Raw genomic sequence first — 13,129 nt, 5'->3', positions numbered from 1 at the left:
ACCACTTCTGATCACGACTTGATATAGTTATATGGAATACAGCGATATGCATCACTGTACGCAATATAACTACCCCCTCTGCATACATTAATTCTGTCACTTAAGAGTCTATATACTAAATATTTACTCAGTGTGCAGAATCAGAATTAACAGGAAGGTAATTTTCATATTTAGTTCGGGTTTGATAGCTGCCAGAAAGTCTTGATAAATGACATTAGTATTCAGCGAGTCTTACCAAGGCTGGTCTGGGAGTTGGGGTTGACGTATTGGTCTTTACTCCATTCTACCATACATTTCAGGATGGACACAAGACATTCAAGGCCTTTCTTTCTCAGGGTCAGCTCCTAGAAAGGGATACAAAAAATGTTAAGCTATTATAAATAACTTAATAATAAATGTTTATTATGTAACCTCTATGGAACAAATAAAGCTTTTTTTTTAAAAAAAAAAAAAAAGGACAGAAAACTATCACCTGTAGGGGTGTTGTGCCAAGCTCGTGGCCCCCGCGACCCTGTGCAATTTTCGAGAGGTCATTGACCAACCGCTCAAATATGTTAGCAGCATTCAAGTCACAATCATAGTTCACGTAGATGTCCACCACACTCTGGGCATCTGAAAAAAAAAGATAGTTTGTCAGTGAGAATCTGTAAAAAAAATTATAATAATAGGTTTATCATAATCATTGAAGATAACTTTTTATTGTTTTCCTTATTGTCTATACATGAAACAAATACAGGCTGTGTACACAGACTTTATAGGGTCTGAAACAAGCTTAAATAATTCAAGGTACTTTATAAACATGAAAGAGGACCTATTGTGCTTTCTTATTTTTTTTTGTCTGTCGCCCAGCAGGGACTCTGAGGTTGACCTGCCCTCTCCCTTCACTGGCGACAGGTGCCAGTGTTTTCTAAGGTGGGTGAGGCAGCTGGAGGTGGTGGAGACAGCAGTTATGAGCCGGTAAGGATTCTTCCTACTCACCTCGGCACACAATATATAACAGTCTGCTGCAGTTAACAGACTCTTATTTCACTGGAAACACACAGATAATTGTACATGATAATACACAGCTGCTCTGCGTATAACATGTAGCCCTAACTAACACAAAGTAGTTAGTTAGTTTGCAGGAAACTTTTGTATTGCCAGGCGACAGCTGTAACTTCCAGCGGTTGTTGAACTGTTGTGAAGTAACAATATCACACTGGAGGTTGTGCTGTTGGACTGTATATCATCAGGGCTCTGATTATCTTCTTATCTTCTTCAACCGACATTATATATATATATATATATATATATATATTTATATATATTTATTTATACTGTATATATAATGTCACAATGTGGTATGCTCACATTAACCATATCCAGAGTTTAAAATAAGGTAAAATTAAGTAAATGCATGAATAAGTAATTCCTGTGACAATAAACTTTAGGCTTTGAGTGTCAAACAGGGTGATACACAACACAGGTGTTCCAGCACAGACAGTATGAGAAAAATCTAATGTTTTTTCAGCCTTAAAGCATATTAATATGGTCTAGTAAAATACCAAAATGAAACTGATAATGAGCACAACAGGTCCTCTTAAAATTAACTGAAACCTTTAAAAACACACACATATATATATATATGTGTATATACACGAAAACATTTAACTTACACATATTTTTCAAAACAAACCTGCGCATATTCTAGTGAGGGTTTGTATGACCATCCACTTGTGGTCGTAGGAACTTGTGGACGTCTCAAGAATGTACAGGAAAATCTCCTTGAAGAACACCTGCAGACAGTCATGAGAGGAGGAAACACCATCAGCTGCCTGTATGACCGACACCAAGTACACAAATTATTCTCTGGGTGCCCGCATGAGTTTTCCCGCAGTGGACACAGAAAATACAGCAGGTGGTCATGGCATGCGTTAAAAACTTTGAACCAACTCAGACAGAACAATAAACTGTGGGCAGCAGAATGAAGGTCATAGTTCAGCTCTCAACTGCCCCAAAGTGGAAGAATGTCACACTGCTCTGAGAGAAATCACATCTCCCATACATTATTTACGTCAGCTGCCGCCTGCACTGAGAAATGGAGTCAGACTGTCAGTATCAGGGTATGTGGTGTTCTTCTGACTCCACCACACACAGGCACAAACTCAATTTAAAAAGTGCTGCATGTTTAACATGTCGCAATTAATATATTTTCAATCCTTCAATGTTATTAATTTCCCTGAAAGACTGTCAGCTGTCAGAGAAGGAGCAAAACTGTTGCTTCTCATCAAGAAGTGGTGGGTGGATATATAAATATAGTGACTGCAATCAGCCAACTGGTTCATCCAGTTTTTCCTGCATATATATGAATTGAAATAGAGCTGGGAAAAAAATGAAAAGAAAAGACTGAACACACAGAGACTTCTGCACTGTGGGAGAATGACAGCAGGTAATGGTCGTCAGAAAGGAAGAGAGTGTTTTGGTAGTGGGGACGACCTTCAGTGCATCACTTTAAAAGCTTTCCAGTGAAGATATCTGATTACTGTGAAGCAGCTGCGGAAAGTGTCGACTTATAGTCTGTAGTAGTAGGTTACAAGCACTACATCAAGTGTTAAGTGTAAAAAAACATGAAAAATGTATCTTTTATGATTTCATCACTTTATGGCTTTTTCTTGCTGCCAGCAGAGAAATTGTTGTTTTCTTTACCCTCATGCTTCCAGTCTGAGAAATCTGAAACAAAGCCAGATCTCTGTCCATTCGATAGGACATAACTTCTCTCGGAAGTCTACATCTACAATTACTTTCATCTGACTCAACCTACATGGCACATTTCAGTCTATAAATCATATTGTTTAAGTACATAATTGTGTTACAGTATATAGTAGTAGTAGTAAATAGTTTTAAACAGGAAATGTTATATCAGTTATACATGTAAAAAAAAAAATTAAAATCACATAAAGACTTCAGCTTTTATGCAAGATTTTTTTAAAAAAGTAGTTCTGATTAGTTTTTTTGACAATACAGGCAGCTTATAATGCATCCTATTATTTACACAGAAAATTAAGGTTTTAACATTTAGGTTTTAAACATTCTTTTTTTTGGAGATACTTCAGAAAGCCAGGATTTTTTGAGTTGTGATGACAAATACAATGCAAAATATAATACGCAAATTTTTAAGCATCATTTTGAGTTGAGTTGAATGAGTTAACCATTCATAAAAATAAAATAACTCATGTTTTAATATTGAAAAAAAATGTCTGTTAAGACCATTTATTGTCATTTTTACTATGAGGAGATTCTTAATCCATTGGAATGAATGGAAAAAATAGTTTCCTACTCAAAAGATTTTTTTATGATTTATGAGTGCATTTAGAATAGAAAGACACCACTGTGATATTTTTGGCTTGTGTTCAGAAAATATTGGTTCTGAATGGGTTAATAAGACGCTGTAGCGAATATGTTACCTCAATTTGCATCTTGAGATGCGTCTTGAAGTGGGACAGCAGAGTGAGGAAGATGGAGAGCGAGAGTTCGAAGACCTCAGGCACGGAGGAGACGCCGTTCTTAGACAGGGCTACACACAGGTACTGCTTGATGGCGTTAATGAACATCTCGTTCGTCTTGAAAATGGGCCCAGCGTTCTGCAGGATGGAGAGGAGCAGCTGAAGGGACAAGACCTTCGATCGCAGCTCATGGGACCTGAGGCGGGGGGAGAGAAGAGGTAGAGGCTAAAGTAGTGCTTCCATGGATGTGAAGACAGCATATAGCATGGCTTTGTCGGTCAAATTATTAAAACTATTCGTGTAAAGACAGGAGAAAGTATGAGACACATTACTGGTATTATCATGAGGCCAGTCTGAATATTTCAGTAGGGAAGGACGTGATGATATATTGATGAAATTAGAATGCGGTAAGGGAGGAAAGACTGACTGTGTGTATTTCTCTGCATGTAGTGCAGGTCCATGTCTGTATCTTTAGCTCTTACACTGCATTGTGTACCCTAACCCTTTGGGAATGAAGCTGGCGCCTGCATAAAACAACTTGAGGGACTTATTTCAGCCATCTGCTCAAGACTCTGAGAACACATTGTCCAATCGGATGAGCATTAACATTTCAGATGCACAATACGCTCAGCGGGAAAAAACAAAGAAGTCTCACTAAACTGAGCACTTATAGGCAAATTATCTGTCCTTCAAGAAAAGTTACACCTCAAAGAAACGGCAGCGTAATGCACCACGAGACCACATCACACTGCGTTTCTCCATCTGAGAGTTAAAATCTTCAGCAGCCATCAAAGAAATGCTAGGGCAACTAAATCAAAGCCCCTCTGTGTGTGGAGCCTCAGCTTGTCTGAACTGTTTTTTCTGCAGCAGCAGGACAGAAAAACTGGAGCTCAAAAAACATACTTTCAGCTACTTTATATGCTGAGATTGGCTGCTCGACTGCAATGTCTTCCATCTCTGGCGAGCAGACAAAGTAGGATTTATGTGGCACAACAGAAATGTGTCTCGACTGCTTCTGCAAGTGCCCAAAAATATGGACATTTTTTTTCTCCCAAAACTGACTCCTTCTGTCAAAATGATACAAAAGCATCCTCACTGTAAACTGTCAACAGAGCAAGAAAAACAAAAGAGAAAAAAAGTAATATATAAATCATGAGTTAATGAGAATCTGTTCAAAGAAAAATACTATATGTAGATTATTGTTTCTTATACATTAAGTAATGGTAAAAAAATGCACAGATGAATGTAAATCCTAAGGTTTGTATAAAAGACTACATTACCCAAAGTTCTACAGAACAGAAGGGATGACATTCGGGGCCTCTAATAGCACCACAAAATGCACATCACTTACAACCGCTACCTGCCCCATCTCCATGTCCAATTCATGAAATATGTCATGCTTCTAATATTACAACGTTAACAAACCCATAAAGTTCTGCAGTTGAGCGCTAATTGCCATTTTTTGCATGTGATTGCTATTATCCACGTGGCAAAGTAAAAATGTTGCTTTTGTGTCAAGAATACAGAAGGCAAAATAATGTCAGAGAGTAAGCACGAGCTCTCGGTCCTGACCGTCACGCAGAGGCATTCCTCAAAACTTCAAGCAGGAATTATCCCGTCTGTCAGCGCGCTTCAGTCACCACCAACTCTTTGAAGACGCTAATAATTTCAGAGTAACCATGTGTGGCTTCTAGCGATGCTCTTAATGATTTGGACTTTTTGCTATTGAAGCTCGTTAGTATCTAAAGTATTGCTGCAACTAACCATTGTTATCATTATCGATTAACCTGCCAAGCGCTTAATTGATCGATTATTGTTTCGTCTATAATTTGTCAAAAAATTGTGAAAAATGCTCATCGCAAATTCTTAGAACTCGAAGTGACATTTTCAAATTGCCTCTTTTGTCCAACCAAAAGTCCAAAACACAAAGATTATCACACCTTTACTCTGTTGTACGTCACTTTCTGTGATATATGACAGAAGATTAGCAGTGAATTGTCACATTTAAGAAGCTAAAAGCAACAAATAGTGGACATTTTTGATTGAAAAATGACTGAACCTTTGAACTGAAAATAATTAATAATTTGTTTTCTTTCGATCGACTTATTGTTGCAGTCCTAATAGAAAGGGGTCGATTTTGCACCAAAATATGTGCAAATAGTACAGGAGAACTGGGCGCCTGGTGGCTCAGTGAATAGATCAGAGGTTATGTCCTCGCCGCAGCGGCTGCAGGTTCGATTCTAACCTCACCCCTCCCCCCCTTCACGCTTGACCCAGAAAAATAATCTAAAAAAACATTTCGTTGTACATTTTGTCCCATAAATCATCATAGCTGTCCCATAACAGGCACAAGATGATACCTCTTGAGACCACGCGTGTACTCTCTGAAGTACTTGATAGTTAATGTAGCAATATCGCAGCTTCTCAGCTTTTGTGCTCTGTGCTCTGTGTGTGTGTGTGTGTGTGTGTGTGTGTGTGTGTGTGTGTGTGTGTGTGTGTGTGTGTGTGTGTGCCTTGTTAGAAGGTAAAAAGGTTTCTGTCTGGCAGTGACACGGCACATCAGTGCTGAGGTAATTGACGTGGCCTTCATCAGACACACGCATTGCTTTCCTTCATCTCCACCACATTCATTTTGCAACATTATTCAAGAATGGACCAAGGTTACATTTTTCCAACTGACCTAGATTTGGTTTTAAAAGATTCAATAAATAAAAAAAAGCAAACAAACACATATCAAAGTCATCCCACAGACACTATGTTAATTGAGTTATGCAGAGAAACCAGATGCAGGAAATCCTGTTGCACAAAAGCTACTGCTCTAAGGACGAGCCAATCAGATGCTTTCATTTTGGCAAATCAGAGCATGGTCAGAAGTAATATTGCATGATGGCAGAATCTGATTATTTTCCCCTTTCTGGTGCTCTGAAAAGGAGAACAGTTAAAATGGTATTCATGAAACCAGGAAGTGATTCAGAAAAATGCTGGGCGATGCCTCATTGTCTCCCTCATCACCATTCATCAAAACACTACCATAATCTCTGGAGCAATCCTCATTTTAATCCATGACTCATTTCTATTCTTACTCCCAACACACTCGCATTGAATAATAACTGAGCCAACAGAGGGAGTTTTTACAGGGACCTGACTAAGTGTTGAACTACAAATCTAAAATTTCATCAGCCATTTAAAAGTCACACAGCTTTGTAATCAAAGTCTATGATTTAACATATTCCTTTTGGTCAAGCAGTAAACTTTAACATACACATACTGGAAAAGCATCTTTGATTGTTTTCGGAGGCTTTTGGAAAGCTGATCCGCTCATGGCCATCCCTGGAGCAAAAGGCTCATTATTTTTTGCCAATAAGTATGAAAAAATAAATGGCTGTTTTGTTTGGAATTATGCAAAAAAAATAATCCTTTGAGTTTGGAAAATGGACTCTGTATCCACATATGAGTTGTGGCTGACAGAAAAGGCACACACATTATATCTGTAATTTCATAGTGAAGATAGAGGAGGTATGTAAGATATGGGACCATGTGCTGATTTTTTTTCATGGTTCTATAAACATCTGGACGTTTTAGAGAAAAAAAACACCTCGTAAACTACTTTTTATTTAATTTAAATATGCATGTTGTTTTCATCTACGATGTGCTGTGTCCATTTGATCCTTTTTCTCTTTTGTTTGTTAATAGTCCTGCTATGCTAAGGTGTCTACAGGTATCAGACACTTAAATTTAATGCCTTTTAAGACATTTTCAATATAATCTAAAACCAGATTAAGACTATGTATTGACTTTTGAGGCCCAATATTTATTAAATTGAATTTAAGACATTGTAATACTTTTAAGGGACCTGCAGACATCCCATATGCTCTTAAAATGTCAGTGAGTAAATCAGTCATTGAACAAAAAGTTATCTTTTCAGAGTATTTTGTGTCTTAAGGTTATTTCTAAGTCAGACTACTGACGGTTTCTACCCTTCTTTCCAAAATTATTTCATTGACTTAAAGTATACATCTTTCTTTCTCAGAAGGGAATATTAAACAAAAATGACCAAGCACATAATACTGCAATCCCACAGTTTCACACTACATGGACTGAATTCTCACTTGGGATCAGGTGGTCCATCTGACAGCGGTTTCATTGACAGCTTGCAGAGTGAGCGAAAGACAAGAAAGGCATCTTTCTGGAGGATGTGGGAGAATTTTGCACCTGGCGGCTGGCCCGGCGCTGCTCCTGACTCCTACGGAGAAACAAAGACAGTGAAATTAGTGTGCAGATAGCAACATCTTTCCCTGAATGTCAGCCTACAGAACATAAAAAGTGTATTATTAAAATCCTCCCTGTCTATTAGATATGTTTAACCTTGATCACTGAGGAGTGTAATCAGCCATAATTGCAGGCTTCCTATACGGCTTAAAAAGAGGGTGATTACATAAGACATTCCAGGAAATATATTCACCCTTATTGAAGAAACTGGATATAGAAGTCCTCACTGTACAAGTGTTGACAGTCTCTTTCATTATGTTCATTAGATTGTTAATTTTCATCTGACTCTCAGCCAGTGCAGCTTTTCAGCGGGGGCATGATGTTACACCATAAACAAAAATTAAATAATTTCAAAACATTTTATGCTGCTCACTTTAACCAAAAGATGTTATTTACTTAAAGGTATAACAACAATGTCGCAGCTCTGGTCCGTCCTTCACCTGAGTGTCATTGGACGAGAGAGACAGCCTGTCATCAGGCAGCGAGGGGGTGAAGCTGGCAGAAATAGGCGTGCCGGGGATGCCATTGGCATGGACGTGCTCGCTGTCGCTACCCAGGGTGCCCTCGTCCTCCAGGGAGCTCTGGGTGCCCTCTGTCACCGCTTCAGCCGGCTCCGACTCTGTTTGCTCACCCTCGACGCCAGATTCCTTGGTGTCAGAGCAGAGGTTTGTGGGGTCCAAGCAGTGCCCTGTAAAGATGATGGAGCAGGATGGAGTTAGATTGACACACTGATCTCAAGTCTAAATATGATGATACATAAAGGGGACGTATTATGCTGATTTTCAGGTTCATACTCGCATTTTTGGGTGTCTGTTTTCATGGTTACATGCTTTAATGTCCCAAAACACTGTATTTTCCTCATACTGTCTGTGCTCCTATATTCACCCTCTGTCTGAAATGCTCTGTTTTAGTGCCAGTTTCTTTAAGCCCCCCTCCTGAAAAAGCAGTCTGCTCTGATTGGTCAACATATCCAGGTTTTCTTGGCGTCTCTGCACTGTTATTGCAGCCGTTGGAATGACTGTAACAGAGTAAAGTGGCAATTTCTACCCTTAAAAATCACCTCTAAAAGCTTCTACACTAAAATCTGAACAACCCATCATGTTCCAGCAGAAATCCAAAATCCAAAATCAGGGCAAATTAAACAACATCGGCATCCTAGATTACATCTGCAACCTAGATTAGCAATTTAGGCTATGCAATGTAAAATCTGGCAGTATGTCGTCTATTGCAGAAAGCTACATAAAGAAATTCGTCATGAGCTGATGTCAGCTTGTCTTAAAGTAGAAAAAAATATTGTAAACAGAGCATTCAGAACAGTCTGAAGGCTGAGGTTTTGTGCTCACAGGGAATACTTTTAAATATGTTTACCTCATTATTTGAAACTGACCACATTTATTATAAAAATCCAGCTTTTAAACATTGACAGAAAATACAGAAAAGCACATTAGGTCCTTTATAAAACACCTTAAAACATCCTCTACCAGGACTACATGCTTTTTGTCCAGCAACATTAAACAGATCTTAATGTGGAGTCGACATGGCGTTCTAGTCAAGTACAAAGAGCGAAAAACGACGGGGGCACATTAACAAACAACAGGTTCAACAGCAAACTTTCAGGTTAAAAGAGGATACTAGAGTGCATTTCTGTTCAGTGTTCCTCCCGACCATTAAAGCCTGTTTGTCAAATTGCTGCTCAAGGGTAAAAGTGTATTTGAAAAAGGAAGCCAAAGCACTATTCTTTTGTGTGTACAAGTTAATGAAGATTTTTTGGCAGTCATGGAAAAAATAAAAGCTTCTTTCAACTTTCACACACAAAGACAGGGTGCTTTGGCTTCCTTTTGTCAGCATCTAAGGGATCTTCAGGGAGCTTGACATGCCCTAAAATTATGGTGGAGCATACCAGGATATATTTTTTTAGCAGAGGGCCAGGTTTAGAGACTTTTGCCTCTCCTTTTAGACACATTTTGTACCCAGAGAGCCGCTTGTTATCTATCAAATGGGCACCGGCCTTGAAGCACAGTCAACTTGTCACCTGAGGTACAGCTTATATAGAGAGTGCACCTTTTTCCTTTTTCTATATGGATTTAGAGGTCTAGACACACTGAAGAAATAGCGCTGATGAAGCCCGACGTTGCCTCATGATGACTGTGTCTTGGCCAAAGAGTTGCGCTTGAATACACCACAAAGACTACAGTCAATGACAAACCAGCACATACATTCTGCGCCAGCGTGAGAGGAAATAACTCTTCATACCACCTGGCAGAGGTAGTCTGTACTCATCATTAAAAAGGTGAAACTGGAAGACTGACAGGACAGATCTGAGGTGCTAGTCAGCCAGTTAGTACATAAATAACACAACAAATAGAGAGAGAAAGAACAAAGGATATTTACAGAGCACTGGCAACTAATAACACAAACAGTTATGAAAAGGTTTCTGTTGAAGAGCTCAATGGTTAAAAAAAATTACCTAATATAACAAGTTTGTTTCAATCTCACACCCTTTTGACTTAAGCCGTGTGTTTTCTTTTCTCACTTCCATTTCTCTTCTCTTGCACTGAGCTAATCAGAGTGATCTCACTTACCGATGGGCTCCAACGCCTTCGACAGTGATTCAACAACTTAATCGGCCCAAAACAGCTGACAATGGCTAAATAGTTTTAATAGAGTGGGACACAGTGCAAAAACTAGGGTTGCAGACTCTCACAAACAGCCCGATTTGGTGTGTCAGGGCTCTTAAAAAACAGAGAGTGAATATAATGGGAGAATAAATCAAATGTGTGGCTGATTGCACAGTTGAGCTGCATTCTGCTGGATCTCTTAATCTGCAAGAGATCGTTTTTGCATTTAAAAAAAATCAACTCACAGAAGCAGGTGGAAGTGTGCACAGGTATGATGGGGACGTGCAAATTCAAATAATCTTTTGTTTCATCACAAACAAAGAGTAAGCAAACTAAAAAAGGGTTTATAGGAGATGCCTTGAACACAGAGCAGAGGGGGTCGTTGAGTACTTGAACTTGCTGTTGAATGAGCTGCTAATGCACCATGACAAATACACTCCTTGACTCTAAGAGGGGTTGTACAAGTAATCCCTTATTTTATGCTCATGCTTTTATTTCCCATTGAAAGTAGCTCAATGACTCTTACATTAGGGATAAAAATGTACTTATAAATAAAGATAAGTATGATTTTATAACACTATCTGTGACTAATTAGCCACTGCCTTAAAATAATTTTATTTTATATTTTTTCAGCAGACAGAAGACAGCTCACCTCCTGCAACAGTATTGACCACCTCCTGTAGAATACTCTGGACGATTTCCTGGGCTTTCTCCTCATAGTTTGGGGTCTCCTCGTCCTCCTCTTCGCCGGCCTCTGGATGCTGCTGGGCTGCTGCATCTAAATAACACAAACGCACATTTTTAAGAAAACACACTCACCCTCTTTGTTGACTAAAAAATGTGCTGAGGGCAATCAACACATCCGATATGCTATAAGCATAGTGCTTTCTGGGCCAGCATCCATAAAGCTACAACGTGATTGACAAACTATTTTTAATCTAGCTCTTTATATTCAACACCAGCTTTCACAGTGAATGAGCCATTGTGGTGCTGGATGTGGTATCAAATGTTTGCAACAGTAAACACTGGTTCAAGCTGTTTTTCTTTTCTTTGAATTTAGTTGCACAAAATGTCAATAGTAAGGCTTTTATCAGGCATATTTAACATGTGACTTTTTATCAGCAAAAACACCTGCTCAGCATGTAAATATACAGGGTTCTCACACATTTTGGTGGACAAAAGGAGTTGTCCCATTTGCCTGGCTTTTTTCAAAATTATAAGATTCAAACTCTATTTAAATATAACTTCAGCATCACACAAATGTGATCAAGGACCATTGGAAACTAGAAAATCCCTCAATAATTTCTGCTTTTACAGTTTCTGGTAGTGATAAATGGTTTCATTTTGGCATTTTTTTTAAAACAAAAACATGCATTTAAAAAAAAAAGAAAAGAAAAAAAGTCAGAAAATGTCAAGGAAAAAAATGACCCAAAGTTTTAAAAAAGAAAAAAAAATTACTTAAACTGTTTAAAGAAAACATGCCTTCCAAACATGCTTTCTTAAAAAATGAGAACAACTTTTCTGCAAAAATCGCTAAAAAATAAATAAAAAATAAAAAGAAAGCACTAAATTTTTTATTTATTTTTTTTTAAAAATCTACATTCAACATTGCCAAAAATTAAAAGGAAAAAAATCGCCTACATTTTCTGAGGCATGTTTTCTTAACATAACCAGGACATCATCAGCCATTGTATTATATTACATTATTGTAAACACACACTTTTACGCACACTTTTTATTTTAATTTATATTCGTTCCATGACTTTTCCAGGACTTGAAAATGTGATTGTGAAATTCAGTATTTACAGTGTTAGTAACAGTGTTAGTGGTTAATTTAAGCTCCACCTTAGAACACTGTCAAATCTTTCCTTAGCAACCGTCACCAAGCACGAGGAGACCTGTCAAGCTAATGAACCAGGTGTGCTAATGGGCCCTGCAGGTCTGCTAGCAGATGACCTCAAAGGTTGGAGGAGAGTGTTGTATTTTTTGCTTTTTCTGAGCCAAAAACACAAGACTGGGGATGCCGGATAACAGATAAACAGTGTGGAAGCTTTGACTGGCGGCTGACTACGTCGAAGATTAACCCAAACTCCTGTTTCCTCCACCGAAGGTAGGACTTTGTAATGTTAGCTAGCTTAGCACATTAGCAAACAAAGACGGCTGGATATTAGTTATAATTTACTTATGTTTTAGCTTTAACTTGTTGCATAGCATTTGAGGATGTTTGCGCTTTAAACAAATAGAAAGCGAAATCATTTAGTCATGTATGAAATAAAATAAAACGTATATTAGATAATTAAAACAATAGGGAGTCATAAATTCACGTTAGCTTAAAATGAAAGAGGTTTCTGCGCACATTTTCATGGACAAAATTTCTTTTTCACGACTTATTAAGGACCCCATTTTTTAGTTTCTGGTCTCACTTTTTCAGTGTTTTAAAAAAATCACACTCAAAATCTTTTTTAACATAATTTAAGCCAGCAACATGAAGAGAGAGACATAACGCAGGGATAAATTGGAGAAACATACATGATGGCAAACAAAACGTTTTCACACATCAGCACATATTAAAGTTAAGTTTCTTTAACAGCTACACAAAATAAATTTGAAGTTATGATACATTTTGAAGAAGGTTATCAACAGAAGATTACTGTAATATATTAATTACACAAAACATAATTCCATGACAAACCAGATATTGGGGATACAGTGATATGTAGAGGCTCAATTTAAAATCGCAAACCAACAGGGTCATTCTGG

At 38.1% G+C, this 13,129-nt stretch overlaps 1 protein-coding gene across 2 annotated transcripts in view; it reads right to left on the bottom strand.

Annotated features, from left to right (window-relative positions):
* arfgef1 (ARF guanine nucleotide exchange factor 1) overlaps positions 1-13,129 on the bottom strand; it is a 65,981-nt gene that overhangs the window by 22,402 nt on the left and 30,450 nt on the right. For both annotated transcript variants that reach the window (XM_042510128.2, XM_042510129.2), the window contains 7 exons: positions 11,022-11,147; positions 8,192-8,439; positions 7,592-7,725; positions 3,444-3,678; positions 1,676-1,775; positions 473-612; positions 236-344 (listed from right to left, as the gene is read on the bottom strand). In XM_042510128.2, the coding sequence (XP_042366062.2) occupies positions 236-344; positions 473-612; positions 1,676-1,775; positions 3,444-3,678; positions 7,592-7,725; positions 8,192-8,439; positions 11,022-11,147 (1,092 nt within the window). The remainder of the gene's footprint in view (positions 1-235; positions 345-472; positions 613-1,675; positions 1,776-3,443; positions 3,679-7,591; positions 7,726-8,191; positions 8,440-11,021; positions 11,148-13,129) is intronic.

This window comes from Plectropomus leopardus, chromosome 21, assembly GCF_026936395.1.
Source record: "Plectropomus leopardus strain MGB_pleo_1.0 chromosome 21, ASM2693639v1, whole genome shotgun sequence".
Taxonomy (NCBI): domain Eukaryota; kingdom Metazoa; phylum Chordata; class Actinopteri; order Perciformes; family Serranidae; genus Plectropomus; species Plectropomus leopardus.
Note: the sequence above shows the minus strand (reverse complement) of the source record. Positions and strands in the feature narration are given on the sequence as shown.